At 42.7% G+C, this 22149-nt stretch overlaps 1 protein-coding gene across 8 annotated transcripts in view; it reads right to left on the reverse strand.

Moving 5' to 3' along the window:
- ppfia2 (PTPRF interacting protein alpha 2) overlaps window positions 1-22149 on the reverse strand; it is a 511344-nt gene that overhangs the window by 204553 nt on the left and 284642 nt on the right. For 7 of the 8 annotated variants that reach the window (XM_038781072.1, XM_038781071.1, XM_038781075.1 and 4 more), the window contains one exon: window positions 19209-19283. The exons of the other annotated variant lie outside the window; for it this stretch is intronic. In XM_038781072.1, coding sequence (XP_038637000.1) covers window positions 19209-19283 — 75 coding nt within the window. The remainder of the gene's footprint in view (window positions 1-19208; window positions 19284-22149) is intronic. 8 annotated transcript variants of the gene reach the window in all.

A 22149-nucleotide genomic window follows, 5' to 3' on the forward strand; every position in this document is an offset into this window, starting at 1 on the left:
ATATTTTGCGTCCTTAATTTCGGAAATTATATTTTTCTTGACAGTTTCACCAAGAAGATTGATTATTTCGTTTTGAATTCTGTTGGACAAGTAGGTGACACTTTTTGGTTTCTCTTTCCCTCTCTGCAAGTGTTTTGCTAAGATGTCATCATATTTGGCCAAAAGTCTGATTGTTGCTAGAAAGTTTCCTGTGTTTTCACTGACTGTCTCCCCTGGCTCTGATAACCCAGATATTCCTTCTCCTCGATGTCCATGATAGGCCAGATTCTGTTTTGCCAGAAAGGATATAACCTCGACAATCCGTTCAGTTATAGCTTTTCATCTTTTCTTTTCAGCAGACATTTGCTGTTGAAGTTCAGCATCTATCGTAGTTGAATGATGGAGTCGAACTACGAGGTTCAGGTATTTCCTCATGTGAGCTCTATGAGAAGGGCTTTTCTCATGGTCAAGTATTGTTGGATTTAATTTTCTCCAAGTGGAGAAACCGTCTTCCTTTCCAAAGTTTGACACAGACGACAAATGCTCCTTTGAAAACAAAAAGCAAACAAAAGAGAGTATAACAACCATTTTCTCTCCACAATTTCTCCGTTTGTGGAAACTTTATCAAACCACTGTTTGGAAAATGATCTCCCATCCTTCTCAGCAAATGGACCACTTTTATTCTGATATCTTTCAGGGCCATGTTGTAATATTGTCATCTTCAAATGATCTGGAATCGGTTTCTTCAAACAGCCAAAATCGCTTCTTTGCAAAAATATACTAAAATCTTCTTTATTTCCTTCACATGGATCATCATCCTGACAACGAGACTGAGGAGAGAGAGTATTATGTTCTGACCGAGCTGAATACGTATCAGAAAAATCTTTCTCTGCACCCACCTCATCTTTTACTTCTCCAGGTTCTCCTACTTCTTCTTTACTTCTTTTTATCCATGCATCTAATGCCCCTCTTTGATGGGACTCTTCTTCGACTCTGGCCCTCTTTTTTTTTTCCTGTTCTGTGCTCCACTCAGTTGTACACAAAATACTCGTAACATTTCATTTTCTATCTCAAAAACCGTAAGACGCATGAGAAAATGGGAAGAAAATGGTAAACAATCAGTCAGTTGCAGACGGATAAACCATATTTCATTTCTTTGTTCCTTCGTATCAAATTATTTCACACTGATTCTCCACTGATAATTTTGTGCAATTTATATCATAGACTTGCAAATTAGTGGTATCTGTATTCGAATATTAGCATGTTAAGGAATAAATGTCTCCTATTACGAGATTAAATGCCATAGCAGTCCTCTGATCATCCAGGCTTCACTCTTACTACATCCCACGTAAATATTTCATTAAATATCACCAAAAAACCTATAAAAAACGTAGTTGCACCTGTTCTAGAGCTATTCACTGACCTGAGTAGGTAAAAGAACTAATCTAGATGCACAAAAAGCTGAAGAAAAGACGAGTTATGACTCGAGGAAACGCAGGAACGAACAGCCACGGAAGGGCCTGTTCTGTGCTGTACTATTCTATGTTCTATGTTCTATGTCTGCTTGTTGCTTTTGATGGTTGCACCACGTACATCATGCGCATGCGTGTGGGGGAATGGGGAGAAGCACCATTTTCTCTAGACAGAAAGGGTACACCATGTTAAAGGAATAAAGGGCTAACAACTGCCTCTGCAGTGTGGTGAGCCTCCAAAAATTGATTTATCACCGCTGAAATTTAAAAATTACTATCTTATTTCCTTCTCTGGGGCAGCACGGTGGCCTAGTGGTTAGCACAACCGCCTCACGGAACTGAGGTCCCAGGTTTGATCCCGGCTCTGGATCACTGTCCGTGTGGAGTTTGCACATTCTCCCCGTGTCTGCGTGGGTTTCGCCCCCACAACCCAAAAAATGTGCAGAGTAGGTGGATTGGCCACGCTAAATTGCCCCTTAATTGAAAAAAATAATTGGGTAATCTAAATTTAAAAAAAAAAAATTTTTTTTTTAAATAATTTTTTTTTTCCTTCTCTGATTGGATGCCCCCATCCAATGGATGCCCGGGGCCAATGCACCGTCGCCCCCCCCCCCCCCCCCCCCTGCACGCCACTGCCCTCATAAAATATAAGGAATGAGAGAGCACAGATTTAAAGTGATTTGCAAAAGAAGCAAATGCGATGTGCGAAAAGTCTTTTTGACACAGAGTTCAAGTCTGGAATGTACTGCCTGGAAATGTGGCGGAGGCAGATTCAAGAGGGCAATAGATGATTACTTGAATAGAAACATTCTGCAGGGTTATAGCGAAAAGGCAGGGGAATGGCACAAAAGCAGGATGCTCGTTGAAGCCGGTGCAGACACGAAGGCCGACTCCTGCACCGTAACAATTCTGTAATTCTGTGAAAGTAAACAAACTATTGAGGAAGTTCTTTGTCTGCCAATGAGCCAATAGATGACTTAATTGCTGAAAGAACAATGTGGTTGGAAAGTGGATTTTGCACTTTGGGAAACAATATTTGGTAATGAAGGAAGAGAGCTGTACTGACCATGTGAGAGAAGCCATCCCCCATAGCCAATCAGTCTAGCTTTTATAGCGAAACTAGCAACTGTAACATCAGTGTCTAGTGTCTGAGAAATATTTGAATGCTTTAACATTGTAAAATCTTCAGACCTTTGTCATTTCAGCTCCAGAAAACAGCTAAGCAAACCCACAGGACCACAAGAAACTGACCTCTAGAAATTCCATCTAGAAATTCCAAGAAACTCCGACAAACAACCTCTGCAAATGACTGGCTGTTGAGCTCACTTAAACAGCATTTTGGGTGTGAAGCAAAGCTTCTCACAGACCTCTGACGCATTTGTTTCAAAAGAAGACAACCAGGTGAATTATGAACGATTCCTTTTATTTCATAATTTGTGAAACTGTGCTATTCCCTCCAATTGCCTTAATTATATTTGTGTGTGTGTGTGTGTGTGTGTGTGTGTGAATGTGTGCATTGGCATTGTGGTATTTGATTTCAGGGTGAGTGCTGAAATAAATAATCGTCTTTCTTTGTTAAAACCCAGAAAAAGTGCTGCTGGTTATTCAAATCATCTTCAGACTCTAGTTAAAGACACACACACATCTCCCTATCAAAAATTGACTGGTTACAGTGAGTAAATGGACAGGAATTTCAGCAGTTCTTTCTCACCCTGTCTGTAACAGCTAACAATTACATTTGAAAGGAGAACATAAAATATATTCATACACATTCCTAAAAATATATTCATACACACTCCTAATTCGCTCAGTAAATATTTTGTAAATTCTATTTCATTGCAGTTTAATGAAATAGACTGTAAATGTTGCAATCAACTGTCAAATGATTTAAATGCATTACTACACCTTAACTAACTGCTAATATAATAAATTGCAAGCAAACCAAGCAACCATATAATTAGTCATTTCAAAACCCTCAGTGATGAGCAAAAATTGTAAAGAAATCATGGAATAATTTGCCATGTGCTGAAACAATGTCATATACTGGAGAAAAATAACCTGAACTGTTTAGTTGTTATAGTATATGCAAAACAAACCAGTACACTCACTATATCAGAGGTAATCCAAAATCTGTGAAATGAGTAATCACAGATTTATTGCCGGACAGGATGCACTGTACACAACAGACTCAATGGCATAATCTGAACACTTGTGATTTCTTTCATCAGGCAGTCTGCCATTGCCAGGCACAACTCTGCACTTCACGCTTGCTCACCCATATGCAGTGAAACCATTGTGCATGTTAACATATAAACTAGGAACGTACTGTCAGTGAAATCATCTATCGAGCATGAACCCATCCATATGTAAAATTTGATGGATGCATTAACAAATTTAATACCTCAACTAAGATAATGGAAAATGTATTTCTATAGCAGCATTTCTACCAATGGTTGTTTGGTGTACAGAGCTTTGAGTCTTGCAGAAAAAAGAGACATGCTGTCAACGCTTTCATTTTGCACTCATCAGATCAGCTCACAAAAATATTCCAATCATAACAAACAATTTATACTGTATGAGAAGAGAGTGCTGATTGGTGAACACTGCTGGAGGTGTTGCCATGGAAAATGCAGATAGAGAAGTAGATCGTGGACATTTGTGGGCGACACGGTAGCACAGTGGTTAGCACAGTTGCTTCACAGCACCAGAATCCCAGATTCGATTCCCGGCTTTGGTCACTGTGCGGAGTCTGCATGTTTTCCCCGTGTCTGCGTGGATTTCCTCCGGGTGCTCCGGTTTCCTCCCACAGTCCAAAGATATGCAGGTTAGGTGGATTGGCTATGCTAAATTGCCCTTTTTGTCCAAAAAAGGTTAGGTGGGGATAGGATGGAGGTGTCGGGATAGTGTGGAGGTGTGGGCTTGGGTAGGGTGCTCTTTCCAAAGCCCGATGCATCCTAGATGGGCCGAATGGCCTCCTTCTGCATTGTAAATTCTATGATTCTATGACATTGGATAGGTTACAGCAGGGCCGAACGAGGCAGCTGTGGGAGCAATGGAGAATTCGTAACATGCTTGTTGCGTCCATCATTCCTTTGACCACTTGTAAACTATAGTGCCAGTGTAGATCTTTAAGGCCATTGAAAGCTTCCCGTAAAGGAAATTGGTTGATGGAGCAGCTGTTTCACTTAAACCATGGGTGGAATTCTCCGGCTTCCAAGCCACATGTTTTTTGGGGGTGGGAGACAGCGCATTGTTCACTGGTGGTGGAATTCACTTCTCCCACCACTGTCAATGGGAATTCCCATTGAAGCTGTCCGACTCCACCTGGAAACCCACGGGAGGGAATCCGCTGTCAGTGGGACCAGAGAATCTCGAGCGGGCCAGCAAATGGCTGGAGAATTCCAGCTCATGTTTCTCCAGAAGGTACCATGGCAGATGAGGAAAACATGACATCCTTGTCCACTTGAACGCTCAGTGGATCCATCGTCACCCCAGGTCACTGCATCACTTTATTCCAGCGCACCCTCCACTTCTGCAGATACACAAACATCAGCAGGTTTTGTCGCACAGGTGGGACAATCTGGTGAGCATTGCAGAGGTGCACGGAAGGAGACAACAAAGACAATGACAGTTGAAGCCACTTCCCCTCAGAGAAGTGAGGAGAGGCTCAGCCATGCTCAACTTCATGTAGATGGTGAGCCTCGGGTGTCATCAACAAAGCACAGCTTCCATCACAGTTGCACTGTGAACACCTGTTGGAGTTTCCAGAAGCAGTTCACTCTCATCTTTGCCACGACTTAAGTCAACTTTCTGGCATGTGTACACATGGCATTCTCCATTCCACTGAGAGTGGTAATCCACATGGGGAGATAAATGGGACATAGAATTGAGTGGAAGCAGGGCATGTGTACAGCCTTCCATAGTATGGCCTTATTCATGTGGTCTATGGTGTGATGAATGAATGGGAGGGTCTAGATATTCACCTCAAGTTGCCCGATAGGGTTTGGGCAGCATGGAGGCAATTTTGCTCTTCTCACAGCACTTCGACCTCTGAAGGTGGACCTTCAGCCCTTTTGATGTTGACACCAAATGCTGCATGATGGTCTGATGACTGAGTCAGATACAAGTGATCCCAAGTGTGCCAGACCCCAGTAGGCCTCGAGCACAATAGGATGCTAGCTACAGCCACCTCAGGGACCAGAGCAAGAATGGGAGCAGGTTTCGCCCACAAATACAGGGAAAGCTTCCTGTAATAGTAATATAAGTGAGCATGTCAGTGCACTGTCTAGTACTTGCGGTTTCACTCTGTGATAATTTCTTGATCAATGCAAAAGCCTTTTAATGGGTTGAGAGTTAAAGGTCTTGTGATGCAATGCATGACTTATTGTGCACCAGATGGCAGTGGCCAGATGTGAAATCAAATATATGTTGACAGAAAGCCTTGGCATATGTTATGAAGATTATTACAAGGCTTGAGAAGGTAGATATTGAGAACATTGTTTCCCCTGGAATAGAGAATCTAGGACAAAAGAGCACAGTTTCAGGATAAGGGCTGATCATTGATTTTTTTCATTCAAAAGGTTGTGAATCTTTGGAATTCTTTTTCCCAGAGGGCTGTTGATGCACCATCGTTATGCATGAGACAGACAGATTTTTGGTCTCTCAGGGCCTCAAGGGATATGAGAAGCAGACGAAAAAGTTGAGTTGATTCCCTGGATTAGCCATGATCTGTATGAATGGTGGATCAGGCTCGAAGGGCTATATGATCTTCACCGCTCCTATTTCTTATGAAAGGTCAACAAGGCTGCATTTGGGAGAGAACTTCTTGTTTTGGTGGCACCTTGCACTGCCCTCATGTAAAGTGTCTGTTGATAGAGAATCATATATCTCCATGACTCGCATGTCACTTTCCGGTGACATGGGATCCATGCATTGTCTTCACTGCTGGTGCTTTTGAGGTGCCAGTTTTCAGCCACCTCAGAGGAGGAGGTGACTTGCTCAGTGTCTTCTTCGGCTTCAGTACTACTAGCAATTGTATATGTCCTCTACCTGTTTGTTATGGAGTTCCATATAGGGTCAAGTGCCATGTCTTCTTCCCGGCTACCCCTTGTCTTCCAGGATATAGCCACGTCAGGACTATCTAAGGATGTGTGAATCGCAGCAGCTTCCTGGAAACCTCCTGCATACGTGTATGATCCATTTCTGGTGTATGCAGGTGACTTAAACATTCAGGGAGTGGAATCCCTTTCTGCTCTCAACACCTGGCTGCTCGGAGGGAGAAATGCTGGCCACATAAGTACAGTCAATTATTCTCTGCACCTGGGGGATCTCAGCCATAAGCCAATTGTCCTCTCAGTCTCACTGGTCCAAATGACTGTGAACTTGATGGATTGATCAACCTCCAGGTACGTGGCAATCATGACCTCTGTTAAGTACTGATTGGCCACTGACTGATGATTCCTAGAAAGAACCACAGTCAAAAAGGTTGAGTAGCGCCCACCATTGACACTACATGCATTGGGTGTCCACCACTTTCCAATGGCATCAACTCCTACTTCAGCACATGGTACTGCTCTCCCACAATCTGCCTGAGAGATGCAGTCTGTGTAAACATTGATGCTTGGACACATCACTAAAGCTGAGCCACTGAAAAATAGACACTTTGAGCTGGGTAGTGCATTCCAAGACCATGAGGCTACCCTCTTGCCCCCATACATCATTGATACCCACACCAATGGCTTCCTGAACCTGACAGGGCTCCCTTGCCCAATGTACAGCCATATTATGTGGCTGCATTTCTGTCACTCTGCCACTCTCGTCCTCACTGAAGGAAGCAAACTCTGAAAAGTACAGATCACATAGTCAAATAAAACCTCCACTGCGATGAGCCTTTGAAGAAGCTTGTTCCGCCTTTAATGTCCTTCTACTAACAGCATGTTTGGAAAATCTCTCCAGTGCCACCAAACTTGATAGCAATTGTGTCTTCAATACACAATATTGCTGTCTCAGCATAAAGCTGCAAACAATGTCTGTTACCATGAAATGTTGCATTAAATTTAACTCCTCCGATCCTCCAAGGAACTTTTGTGCCCTTCAGAAAATAGCAAAATTCTCACAGAATGCAGAACGATTGGCTGTTTAACAGCCTTAATTATTTGTCCATTACTAATCTGTTAGCCATTAAACTGTTGCAATGCCTGTATCTCATAAAATTGCTTGGCAGCAGGATGGCATCAGGAAATTGACCTGACACAGTCCCATCCAATTTTACAGCCAACTCTGTTCCCACTGCCACAGGGCTGGTAAAATTCTGCTTGTAGTTGTTATTTATATCACTGAATTATCTTAAATAAATATTGGAGTCAGTTTTATATTTACATGTTCCTGACAAGGTGTCTTGCTCACCATGGGGGACTTCCGGTGGCAGAATGAAGGGGGAAGACACCCACTAGGTGGTTCCCGCTAGAAAAATGCAATTTTTGCCCTTTTCTCACAGTTTCAGGGGGTATTTCCTTTTGAAAACCCACATAAGCAATGGGATGAGGATCCTATATGATTGAATTGCCCAGAAAAGGCAGTGGAAAGAACAAAGAACAGTACAGCATAGGAACAGGCCTTTCGGCTCTCCAAGCCTGTATCAGTTATGATACCACCCTTGGCCAAAACCATCAGCACTTCCCAGTGCCATATCCCCCCTCTATACCAATCCGATCCATGCATTTATCAAGATGCCTTTTGAACGCCATTTATGTAACTGCTTCCACAACCTCCCCTGGCAACGCGTTCCAGGCACTCACCACCCTCTGTAAAAAACATGCCTCGCAAATCTCCTCTAAACTTTGCCCCACGGATCTTAAACCTATGCCCCACGTTAACTGATCTCTCCACCCTGGGAAAGAGTGCCTGCCTATCCACTCTATCCATGCCCCTCATAATCTTGTAGATCTCTATCAGGTCACCCTTCAACCTCCGTCGTTCTAATGAAAACAGTCCGAGTCTATTCAGTCTCTCCGCATAGCTGACACCATCCAGACCAGGCAACATCCTGGTAAACTTCCTCTGCATCCTCTCCAAAGCCTCCACATCCTTCTAGTAGTGTGACAACCAGAATTGTGCGACCAGAAGGTGGATAGCAGAAGTGCGTCGACGGAATTGGAGGCCTCTCAGAGTTTGCCGCTTGATAAAACGGTGGAGGCAGCAGCTGTGACACCAGCCACTCCATTAATGGCCGAGCTGCTTTGAAGTACCCTGGCGAAGGAATCTGATAAACACTGGTGTGCCCCTCGAGCGTCACAGCTGGCTCACAACAGTTGTTGGCAAATAGGAAAAAGCTATAAACACAATTCTAGCTACAGTTGACAGATAGAGTGGTGGGCCAGCTGTGATACTTGAGGGGCATATTTTATGAATACGGGGAGAAGGCCAGTCACCTTTTTGCCCACCAGCTTAGGCGATAGGCAGCTTCCCGGGAAATTGTACACAACTCGAGCGGCAGCCTGGTTTTCATCCCTCTTCAGTCCATGCGGATTTGAATCGTTCTATCGGAGTCTCCAGCAGAGGGATCGGTCATGACTAACTTTTTGGACAGTTTATCCATCTTGGTGGTCGAGGTGGAGAGAGACGATGAGTTGGAATCCCCGTTGGGCCCAGGGGAAATTTTAAAATGCATTGGGTTGATGCAGAAAGGCAAAGCTCTTGGCCCGGGTGGTTTTCTCATTGAATTTTATGAGTACAACACAGAGCAGTTGGTGCCTTTAATTTTGGACATGTTTAATGATTTGTTGCCCTCTAACCTCGCACAGGCCTCTAACTCCTTGATTCTCAAGAAAGACAAAGCCAACAGAGTGTGGATCATATTGTCCTACCTCACTCTTGAGTGTGGTTGTTAAGTTACTTACCAAGGTGATGGCACTGTGGCCGGAGCCCTGTTTTCCAGGGGTTATTTCGGAGGATCAGACAAGCTTCGTTAAGGGTCACCAGTTGTCGGCTGTTAAACGTTGTCCTGTTCCCCTCCTCGGTATTTGAAAGTGTGGAGTAGGAGTATTGTTTGAGATTCTTGGGAGGTTCGGATTCAGCCTATAGCGCTGAGGGCCTTTATTAGATGGAGTGGGATAAATCAGGTGAGGTGGAGCATCTGGTGTCCCTTTATGTGGATGACTTATTTCTCTACATTACGGACCCATAACCCACCATGGACGAGATAATGAAGGTGGTCAGAAGTTTTGGCTTCTTTTTCTTCTCTGGTTACAAGTTGAACTTGGACAAGCCCCTGGGGAGGAGTGCCCAACTGGGGTCGTTACCTTTTTGCCTTGCCAAGACTAGCTTTCGTTGTCTGGGGGTCCAGATGGCCCACAATTGGGCCTCGCTTCATAAATTAAATTACACTAATCTGGTTGACAGTGTCAACCACTGATCAGTGTCAACCACTTTCAGGCAGCACGGTGGCGCAGTGGGTTAGCCCTGCTGCCTCATGGTGCTGAGGTCCCAGGTTCGATCCCGGCTCTGTTGGTGTGGAGTTTGCGTGGGTTTCACCCCACAACCCAAAGATGTGCAGGCTAGGTGGATTGGCCACGCTAAATTGCCCCTTAATTGGAAAAAATGAATTGGGTACTCTAAATTTATAAAAAAAAGTCAAACTTTCAGAGGTGGAATAATGTCCCTCTATTCTTGGTAGGTACTATTAAAGTAAATGTGCTCGAGAGATTTTTATTATTTTTTCAATGTCTCCTCTTTATTTGGTGGCTAAGGCTTTATTTGGTGGCTAAGGCTTCAAGAATCTGTGGGGCATTGATCCAAAGACACTGAGAGTCAGGGGGCTTAGCTCTACCCAATTTTTTATTTCACTATTGGGCAGCCGATATTCAGAAGATATCATTGTGGTTCAGCAATCCTGCTTCCATATGGGACAAATGGAAGCAAACTCCTGTACTGTTTCTAGCCGTTGTGCCATGGTTACTCCATTATTGCATTTCCCTGAATCCAGTAGTGGTCTTCACCCTGAGAATTTGGAAGCAGTTCAGGCATCATTTCAAGCTCTCTTCGCTATCTTCGCTAACCCCTATCTGCAATAGCCATCTTTTTATCCCTCGGGTTTGGACTCGACATTTAAGTAATGGGAGGGGAAGGGCCTGGAGAGGTATGGAGAACTGTTCGTGGAGGGGAGGTTTGCTAGCTTTAAGGAGCTGGCAGAGAAATTTCAACTGCCTTGTTCCAGCCTTTTCAGGTATTTTCAGGCTCACGATTTTTTGTACAAGGCTTTCCCCAATTTTCCCTTGGCACCATCCTCTCCATGTTGAAGAGGCTTTTGTCTCAGTCCATACCTGTTGGGGTGCTATTTTGGGCATTCTCAATAGAGTCAGCTCTGTTGAATGAGATGAGGATGAAATGGGAGGGTGAATTGAGTCCCATTCTGGATGGTGAGATATGGAGTTAGGCCAATTCCACGTTTTCATGTGCTCGGCTCAGCTAAGTTTGGTTCAATTCAAGGTGCATAGGGAGCATGTGACTGAAGCGAGGATGAGCAGATTCTTCTCTGGGTGGAGGATAAGTGTAATTGCTGTTCTCCAGGGCTGGTTAACCACACACCCAAGTTCTGGTCTTGTCCCAATTGGTAAGTTTCTGGGCCTCTTTTTTTGTCGTAGATACTCAATGTAGATTTGGATCCAGGTCCGCTGGTAGCCATATTTGGAGTGTCAGATCGCCGGTGCTTCAGTCGGGGGTGAAGGCAGATGTCCTCGCTTTTGCCTCGGTGATAGCCCAATGACAAGTTCTGCTTGGGTGATGGTCTCCTACCCCACCTAATACCTTGCCTTGGTTTGGTGACCTTTTCTACATTTAGAGGGTCGGTAGAAGGGTTCTAACTAAGATGGCAGGCGTTTATTTTCTTTTTAAGGAGCAAGTCAGCTTTTAGTGGTTTAGTTTAGTTTTTGGGGGTTACAGTTAATATGTATAATACAGTTAATAATATAATACAGTTTTTCCTTCTTTGTTTCATTTTTTCTCTTGTGTAATTTTGGATGGTTTTGTTAACTGTGAAATGTTTTAATAAACCTATTTTAAAATAAGTCTTGCTCACCAGGAGCCCATAATGTAAATTGTGGCAACTCTTGGTGATTTTCTGTCTGTTACATTGGGTGCAGACTGCATCCCACAAGTTACCACATCCATTTCCAGTGGGCACGATGCCACACTGAAAGCTTGCATTTGGAAAGAAGTCCTAAAAAAATAAAATGAACGAAAAATTGTGGTGTAACAGAGGGTATGGCAAAATAGTAGGGGATTTTCACAGTAACTTCATTGCAGTGTTGATGTAAGCTTACTTGTAACAATAATAAAGATTATTATTATGTTACTGGACTAGTAATCCTGAGTCTGATCTAATAAACCAATAACATGAGTTCCAATACCACCATGGCAGTTGTTAAGTTTAAATCTACTTAATTAAATAAATCTAAAATAAAAAAGCTACATAGAACAGTACAGCACAGAACAGGCCCTTCGGCCCTCGATGTTGTGCCGAGCAATGATCACCCTACTTAAACCCACGTAACCCGTATACCCGTAACTCAACAATCCCCCCATTAACCTTACACTACGGGCAATTTAGCATGGCCAATCCACCTAACCCGCACATCTTTGGACTGTGGGAGGAAACCGGAGCACCCGGAGGAAACCCACGCACACACGGGGAGGACGTGCAGATTCCACACAGACAGTGACCCAGCCGGGAATCGAACCTGGGACCCTGGAGCTGTGAAGCATTGATGCTAACCACCATGCTACCGTGAGGCCCCGTGACTATTTAAACTATTTGGTTCACTGATGTCCTTTAGAGAAGGAAACCTGTTTTCCTTGGCCAGTCTAGCCTAAATCTGATTCCAGAAATGTGGTTAACTCTGAACTGCCCTCTGAAATGACTGAGCAAGTGTCAAACTGCTATAAAAAGAATAAAACTGAATGGACCACCTGGTTTTGATCTAGGTATTGGATTTGGACATGTAAAGGGCACATCCATACCAGGCAGCCCTGGAAAGGCACTAGCGTTTGGAGAACTGTGTCAAAATTGGGAGTGCTGTCCCACAGATTAGTTAAGCATCAGCCTGACAGCGTCATACTCACAGAATCATATCATTCAGACTCCACTGCGCCACCGTGCTGCCCCTTCTGTCCGATATCCTAGCTGTTTTTGGGGTCTTATCTGGGACCTTAATAAAATTGGGCGCTCTTTGCCAGGATCTTCATTTCTAATTCCTTGTTTGGTTTGGGATTATTGAACGTTCAGGTTTTGAAATTTAAATAGGAAGTGACTGGAGGTGGCTCTTTTAGGTGCAAAGCTTTCCTGGGTGGAGAAGAGATTACTCGGGCTATTTTGGAAAGGACAACTAAAACAAAACTTTGGGATTTGGGATTTGGCAGAAAAGCTGTAGTTAACCTTATCTGAAGGGGTGAGGAAGATAGAGATAATACAAATAATTGCAGTGTTGGTGGCTTAAGAAAAGTACTGGGAAGACAGACTCAATAAAACCAGATAAGCCAGTGGGGTTTATTAAAGTGAGAAGAAATATCATTATTAAAGTGAGAAGAAAGCCTGTTAAGAGGTTTGCGGATTAACAGGTGCCAGAACCTTGTTGAGGATTTTCTTTGTGGAGATAAGAGTTACTTGTGTGTACAAGATGGAGAAGATAAAGAGATTAAAATGTAAGGGATACAGGTGCAAGCCAGTCTTTAATTGTGAGAGTTATGAAGCTTAAAGAGTATTTTCAGAAAATGTGGCAATATGTGGAATTGGTCATGGGTGGAGTAGTGTGTCCCGATGTAAGGTTAGAGTCTGGTGAAAAGTGATTAAGTGGTGGTAGGTGTAATAGAAAAATAATACGTTTTTCAGAGCACAATTTATCTTTGGTAATTATGGGCGGGATTCTCCCCTACCCGGCGTGACAGGGGGTCCCGGCGTAGGGGAGTGGCGCCAACCACTCCGGGGTCGGGCCTCCCCAAAGGTGGGGAATTCTCAGCACCTTTGGGGGCTAGCCCCGCGCCAGAGCGGTTGGCACCAGAAGACTGGTGCAAAAAACCAGCGCCCCCGGCAGCGCGGCTGCCGAAAGGCTTTCGCCGGTTGGCGCATGCACCGGCGGTGCTGGCCGCTGACGTCACCACCGGCGCATGCGAGATGTGGGTTTCTCTTCCGCTTCCGCCATGGCGGAGGCCGTGGCGGCCGTGGAAGAGAAAGAGTTCACCCAGGGTACTGGCCCGGAGTCTGAGCGGGGGGCCCCGATCGTGGGCCTGGCCACCGTGGGGGCACCCCCTGGGGTCACCCGTGGGGTCCGATCGCCCCCGCCCCCCCCCCCCCCCAGGACCCCGGGGGCCCGCTCGCGCCGCTGATACCGCCGTTACCAGAGGTGGTTCAAACCTCGGCGGCGGGAGAGGCCTCCCAGCAGCGGGACTTCGGCCCATCGCGGGCTGGAGAATCGCCGCAGGGGCCTCGCCGATTGGAGTGGCGTGATTCCCGCCGCCGCCACCTCCCGGGTGGCGGAGAACCTCTGCCACGGCGGGGGCCGGATTTTCGGTGGCCCCAGGCGATTCTCCGACCCTGCTGGGGGTCGGAGAATTTCGCCCTATATAGCTGGACCACGGGTGGTTGTGATGTCTACTGTGGTTGAAAAGCCAGTGGAAAATCAAACAATTGAGTGTTACAAGAAGTATATCCTGAGTTGTTTCCTGATTGTATGGTAACAAGATCAGAAAGCCACAGGTTGAGAAAGGAGGAAGAGAACTCTCGGAATACGGATATGGAGGCTGAAGTTCAGTTCTCAGAAACCATGTTTGGCCAGATGGTTGGTAAAGTGCAAGAGCAGGTGGTCGATGAAGCTGATATCTTCAGTTCAAGAAAGTTGATTGAATTAAAGTAGGTATATTCAGAGATAAAGCATTTGTATCAGAAAACATGTGAAAATTGAACCTGAGTGTATATCAGAGTTGATTAAGAATAATGTATTAATGAGAAATTTGGAGATCTTTGCATATTCATGATGTGGCGATGCCAGCGTTGGACTGGGGTGAGCACAGTAAGAAATCTTACAACACCAGGTTAAAGTCCAATCGGTTTGTTTCGAATCACTAGCTTTCGGAGAACAGCTCCTTCCTCAGGTGAAACTACAGGATGTAGTTAAATTTCACCTGAGGAAGGAACTGTTCTCTGAAAGCTAGTGATTTGAAACAAACCTGGTGTTGGAAGACTTCTTACTTTGCATATTCAAGCAGGGGTTTATCAAGTGGTTACATTAAGGAGAATTTGTAGGTACTGCATGATTTTCCAGTAGGAAAATATAAAAGCATTTTTATTGGTCCGGCCTACATAAGGATGTAGTTAAATTTTGCTGACAACAAGGACTCCTACATCAGACTCCTATTCATTGACTACAGCTCCACCTTCAACACCATAATCCCAGCAAAGCTCATATCAAAACTCCTGCTTTTACTTTCATTTTTGAGCTGGAAGCTACAGTGTGTGTTTAGTTTCTTTTTCAGAGTTGGCTGCATCCAGACAAGCAAGGTGTAATTTTGATCTCTCTCTGCATGAAAAGAATGTCTTCAGATCACTTGCTAATTTAAAAGTGATAACTGCTCTCAGTAGAGAATTTAAAGCTGCTGTCTTTGCTATAGAGGGTATTTGTCTTATGGATGTTGCTAGGAAAGATTAAGGGTTACTTATAGAGTACTGTATTATTTGAGGGAAGTATTTGAGTTGATGCTAAGATGTTTACTGTTTTTTTATAAAATGTTAACTGGATTCAGATAATAAACATTGTTTTGTTTTAAAAGTACTTTAGATCTATGTTGCATCACACCTGTAGAGTGGGCCCTTGTGCTCCCCATAACCAAAATCTATTTAAAGTTGTGGGTCAGGTGAACTCCATGATACACTTTGGGTTCTCTAAACCCTGGCCTGTATTAAGCGCATACTTCCTCAGGAAACTAAGGAAATCTGCCATGTCAACATTGACTCTTGCCAATTTTTACAGATGCGCCATAGAAAGCATCCTATCTGGCTGCATCAGAGCCTGTATGGCAACTGCTCGTCCCAAGAAACTACAGAGAGACATGACCACAGCCCAGTCCTTCACGCAAAACCACCTCCCATCCATTGATTCTGTCTACACTTTGGATCCGCTGCCTTGAAAAGCAGGCAGCATAATCAAAGACCCCTCCCACCTGGGCTATTCTCTCTTCCAACCTCTTCCATCGGGCAGGGGATATAAAAGTCTGAGAACACACACTAACAGGTTCAAAAACAGTTTCTTCCTTGCTGATACTAGACTCCTGAATGACCCTCTTATGGACTGAACTGATCTCTTCACGCATCTTCTCTACTGAGTAGCACTACACTCTGTATGCATCACCTGATGCATGTGTCTATGTATTAACATTGTGTATTTATGTATGTCCTATATTTTTTCATGTATGGAACAATCTGTCTGGACTGTATGCAAAACAATACTGTTCACTTTACCTCGGAATATGTGACAATAAATCAAATCCAATCCAATCCACACATGTCAGGTAACAGGGAAACTTCAAGCAGTAATCAAACCAGCACCTTTAATATCCATTCCAGCTTTCGACAAACCTTTAAAGACCATGTTGAGGGTATACAGTCAGAATTATCCAGAGGATTGGGATAAAGGAATTCTATTTGTACTATTTGCAATTAGGGATGTACCTGAATCAACTAAATTCAGTCCATTCTAATTGAATTTTGGTCATGAGGTGATAGGACCACTTTAATTGATCAAAGATAAATCAGTGAGTCAGCATTGAGAGACTACATTGTTGGACTATGTGTCAGATTTAGGGAGAGATTAACTGGAGCTGGTGAGTTGGCAAGAAAGTATTTAAAATTGTCAGAGCATGTAATGAAAAAAGAGACGGATAAAAAATCAAACATTTAGAGTTTTGCTAGTGGGAAGAAAGTAACCATTAAAAGCAAAATTTAGTGGGCCTTATCAAATTGAAAAGAAATTGAGGGAGGTGAATTATTTGATAAGAATGCCAGATAGAAGGAAAACTCAGGTGTCATATTAATATTCTCAAAAGGTATTTTGATAAAGAAGGAAAGGAGGAGGTGTTGGTCGTTGTAACTCAGCGAGAAGAGATGAATCCAGCTAATTCTGAATTTAACATTCTTCAGATTAGATTGGACAAGGAGGAAGTATTTAGAAATTGAAATAAATTACTAAATTGCTTTCTGGAGGAAAATCAAAATAACCGAAGAGTGTTATTACAGTCACATAGAGCTGCATGTGGAAATCAATTGAGAAGTACAAATGTAATGCATGATGTAGTAATTATTCATGATATAGATGTAGGAAATTCTACTTGAGTTAAAACAACATCCACAAAAGTTTGCACAGGTACAAAAGGAGATTGTCAGCATGCTTAAGAAGGATATCATTGAAGTGAGTTGTGGCGATTGCAGCTCACCTATGTGTGTGGACTATAGAAAAGTCAACCCAGTTACGAAGTCAGATTTGTATCCTTTTCCCCTTTTGTAAGATTGTGCTGAAAGGGTGCGACAAGCCAATTTTAGTACCAAACTTGATTTACTTTAAAGTTTTTGGCAAGTACCTTTATCAGATATGACGAAGGACGTTTTGGATTTTGTGATGCCAAATGATCTATCTCAGTTTAAAGTCATGCCATTTGGAATGAAGAATTCTCCAGCAACATTTCAAAGATAAAGCAACAAGGTAATTTCTGGACGATACAATTGTCCAGTGTACATTGATGATTTAGTGGTGTTCACTCAAACGAGGAAGGAGAATTTGGAACATTTAAAGAATTATTCGATAGACTACGGGAGTTTGGATTGGTCGTAAATTTGCCTAAAAGTGAATTTGTGAAAGCTCAAGTCACATTTGTAGGCCATATAATTGGACATGATCAGATGGCCCACAGAATGCGAAAAAAAAAAGCTATTGGGAGGTTTCCAACACCATCAACGAGGAGAAAAGTTCTGAGAGTTCTGTGAATGGCTGGTTTCATGGTTGCTCCACTGAACAGAACTTTTGAAAAAGCAAGAAAATTTCAAGGGATGTTGGAATGTCAGGAGGTTATTCTTTCTTCTTGTTTGAGTGTAAATAAAGGTAGCAGTTAAGGGTATTGTATTCACTGTATTGAGAAGTATTGTTTAAAGGTAAGTTATTTTCTGGTGTGATATTACAGATATTTTAATACTGTTAGTAATAAAGTTTGTTTCAATATACCAGATCACTATTTATTTGTGTAATCATTCCTGGAGCGAGGAATCCTTCCCTCACAGTCTTGCAAATTTAAAATCAAATATTAGGGTTTCTGCCAGTATCCTAACCACTGTTGGGGTCTGGTCTGGTATTGCAATACCTGTGGAAATATTCAAAGAAGTGACCTTAAGGTTCAGAGAAAGTGTGTTTATTTAAGGTTAAAGGTTGGGACCCTGCTGGCAAGGGCTTGAATGAGAGGTTAAGAGAAAAATAGAAATTACAGGTACTGGAATCAATACTCCAGAAGTATTATAAATGTAAGGATGAAATTAAAAAAGAAACTAAGAAAGCAAAAAGAGGGTACAAAAAATATTGGTGAATAAAATCAAGAAAAAGAAGATTCTTTATAAACACATAATGAGAAAAAGGGTAACTAAAGCAGGATTAGCACCTATAAGGGCCCAAATGTACAGGCCCAGACTGGGTGTACTGGTTTCCCCACCCCATTGCCAGCATCAGCCACTATGCACACGGTGGGGAGAGGGCACCTTGATATTGAAGTGCCCTCTCAGTTACTTACCTTTTACCATAGCCAAATATCCCTCATAAGCTCTGATTTGCCCTGCAACTTTGAAAGCTTGTCTGCCATCCTTAATTACACAGGGAACATGCCAACTAATGACACACCCAGTCAAAATTACAACCAGTAACTGTTGATCTCCTGGGTAGGTTTGGAATCCCGAAAATCCGGCTTCTGTTTCCCGCTCCCAAAGTGAAAATTCAATCACTGCCTTAGAGCCCATCTCCAAATCTCATACCATCCTGACTTGGAAATACATCTCTTTTACTTCATTATTTCTGGGTCAAAATCCTAGAATTATCCACATAACAGCAATGTGGGAATACCTTCACCATGCGGACTGCAACAGTTCAAGAAATCAGCTCACCACCACCCTCTCAAGGGCAAGTAAGGTTCTCAATCAATAATGGCCTTGTCAGTGATGCTGATATTTTATTAATTAATACACAAAATCCAATTTTGCTCACTGCAATAGCGTAACATCTGACCCACATTGTATTTGAATGTGATTTCTGCATTGGAAATCGTGTGATTATGAAGTTACACCTGTTTTCTAAAAACAAATTGGTTTTATTGTTGTTAAATGCACAAAGGAAAATGAAGTATTAAATGCTTCATGAAACAATGACCATAATATATTTTTAGGTGCTGCTAATACTGTCTCAATAACCTAACACAGAAACGGCCATGATAGATTTCAGCTTAGGTTCAAAGGGAAATATCATAAATATATCTATCTCTCATCAACACCAATCTGATTCTATTCTTGCTGGTTCAAGTTGCTGCGATCACACGTTGGTAGCAGTGGGGCGTTGCTAAAGTCTATCGACCATTACTCATAATTTGGTGACATCTCATTTAATTGCCTGTAAGCCAGTTGGTATGTGGTAAAATCTAGGCAAAAATAGTCTACCCAAAGATAATTGTGTTTAAACTTGTTACCTCCTGGTTAGCAGTTGCCAATTCCTCTTCCAGTGTGGATACCCTCTCCAGAGCAATTCGTAGACGTTCCCTCACCTTCAGACAAAAGACAACAGATTTGTATAAATTGTAGGCATTTTTTTGTGCAAGTGTATCGTAGTGCTATTTATTGAACTAATGTAGTTCAACATTATGGTTCCATAAGTGATTAATTCGGTCCAATGTCAATGCTGATTAAGTCATCCAAATTTCTCAGTTTAGTCTACTTTTGCCTCTTTCTTGGGTATCTTCGAATTCTGTACTGATGCAAACCCTTCAGATTCATTTGTTTCTTGGATAAATGAAGCATAATACTGCAATATTCCAACCTGGTACCGCAGCAATATTCATTTTAAAGCTGTTAGGACTCCAACTAGCACTCAAACTTCTCAACTACAAAACTAACCAGACAGCATGCAATTAAAAATACTACTGCTCCAGCATAATTTTTCCTTCACAAATATTCATGGTAAGAAATTGAATGAAGCTACCTAATTATGATTATCTTATAAGATGATATGATAGGATGCTCAGGATGAAGTTGTGAGGTTGACAATCAAATACTATGGACTGCATTTTCATCACAGAGGTGCGAAACAGGAACTAAATTTGTTTTTGAGTCAGAAACATGGCTCTGTTTGGCCACTGGTCAGATTTTCACTGGGTGTGAGCACTTAACTAATATGGAGGTGGGTTTCCTGTTGAATTAGAGCCTGTGGGAGCATGAGTTGAGGTGGATTAAATTAAGCATGGGACTGATTTGGATTCCCCGTGGCAGCCATAACTGAGACTGTTGAGAAGTCTGCTGATTGTGCCAAAATATTCCTTCAATAGCAAGGGGAAGCAAGATGCCAATGGAGATTTGTAGCCCTGATATTCAGACTGGGCTGATTCTCATTTCATTGTTGCTCAACAGATCTAATGTTGGAATTTACAAAGAAACAGAGAGAGATCCTTTTCCAGGATATGGCAGGAATAGGTCACCGTGTCAGATAGAGCACTGAGAAGCTCACTAGGATGTGTTCTCTTTGTCTACTGTCATCCTGTATTTTTACTGAATAAACAATGCCACTTTAAGCCAGATGTCCGAGACTCCGTTTATCGTTTCATGACAGAAAAAGTGGTATTAACTAGTGAAGGAGATAACGGGATAATTCACGTGGGGACAACGTTTCTGGGCAGATCTACTTCCTTCGCTGGTGGAAAGTGACTAGATATTCCAAGCTGCATGTGTTGGCACAGGTATCTTAGAGTTCCCTCCATGTTATGCCCCTCAGCCTGGGTTAGAGGAACTCAGTTGCAATGTTCCTGAATTAGGAGATCACTGACATTTATGACATCTCCGTGAGATTGTTTCACCCTGGGCCAAGCCGAGCAATGTCATTGTGCAGCAGAAGCTTCTCTATGTTCAGCATCATCTTCCTCCACCTCTACTTCCTCCATTTCACCTCCTACTCTTCAGCCAATGAGCTCTCCCTTTGCAGGAACTCACTGTCCACACCTTTCTGGAGGACCACGTTAAAGAGATTGCAGCAGACCACCACAATGGCAGAGATGCTTGCAGGATAGTATTGGAGGGTACCACCTGACTGGTCCGGCACCAGAATCATATCTTCAAAAGACTGACAACCTGCTTAACGCTTGTCCTATTGATGTATCATTGGTTGTATTAGCTCTGTACCTCTGTCCAGAGAGGTGAGTAGCCATGTCTTCAAGGAATATTCTTTGTCCCCTAGGATCTATCCATACATTCTGGTGCTTGGAGTAAAGATTGAATGAGCGATGAATGACGGAGAATGAAGTAGTTGTTGCAGCTGCTAGTGCATACATGAAGGAAGATCTTGTTGTGGTCTCAGACGAGCTGAATGTTTATGGAGTGGTCACACGTCCTGCTGATGAATCTGACTGGGCGGTTATTGAGTACTTTGACGGTCACATAGATCACATTGATGTTATCCTGCACCTGGAGGAATCCAGCGAGGGCAGCAAAACCTAATGCCCTCTGTAACTCTGGGTGTTCCAATATTCTGGGCGACCAGTATTTTGCTTAACTCTCAATGCATTTTCTTACCTTTTTGTTCCCTGTAATCCTCTTTTTCTCTTTTAACTTTTAATGAAAGCAGCAAAAGTTATTGGTCCATTGTCTTACATAATAGCAATTAATAATCATACAATATACAGAATCCAGATTTAGATAGCCAGCAAACAAAACCAAAGAATTAGGAAAAATAGATTGGGTGTACACTTATGGCAATAATTCAAACGCTGTACAAATGCCAATTTTACCTGGCAATGAGGTCCAATTAGTTGCAACATAAATCAAGAACCAACTACTCGTCTATTTTCCTGCTAATGAAGACCAATTAGGGTGTGAGCCTGATATTTTTCATCCATGTCTTGGTTTTTGTAAATTATATTACGTGGGAAAATGTGCACAGTGTTTTCCCAAACTCATGAGCAGAAACCCTGGAGAAACAGTGATCTTCCATTAGAGAACGTCCACAGAAACTTTTTTCTGAGTGTATTTGTGGATTCATTAAAATAAATGCAACGAGAAAAGTATTGAGTAAGGACTAGGATAGTTAAAGTAGAAATAACTTGATACCTTATCTAAATAACCAGCCGTTTGTTTCATAAATTGGACATTAGGTTCTTTGAAATGGTCAAAAATATGAACGGATTTTGGTGTTCAGGTCTAAAATTGAGATAGAACTCACTTTAATTTCAGCTTAATGATTTAAACTGTGACTTGGAACAGATCATGAGATTTTTGCAATGTAATCACTGACGGTCCTCTATCCTCCTCATTACACACACCAGTTATGTATACATTCACAATAGTACCTTCCTCCGTCATTACTCCGGCCCATTTTCCCCGAAAACCTTCAGCCATGCCTTTTTCACTTCCAGACTCAATGCTTTC

The sequence above is a fragment of the Scyliorhinus canicula genome, chromosome 20 (assembly GCF_902713615.1).
Source record: "Scyliorhinus canicula chromosome 20, sScyCan1.1, whole genome shotgun sequence".
Classification (NCBI taxonomy): Eukaryota; Metazoa; Chordata; class Chondrichthyes; order Carcharhiniformes; family Scyliorhinidae; genus Scyliorhinus; species Scyliorhinus canicula.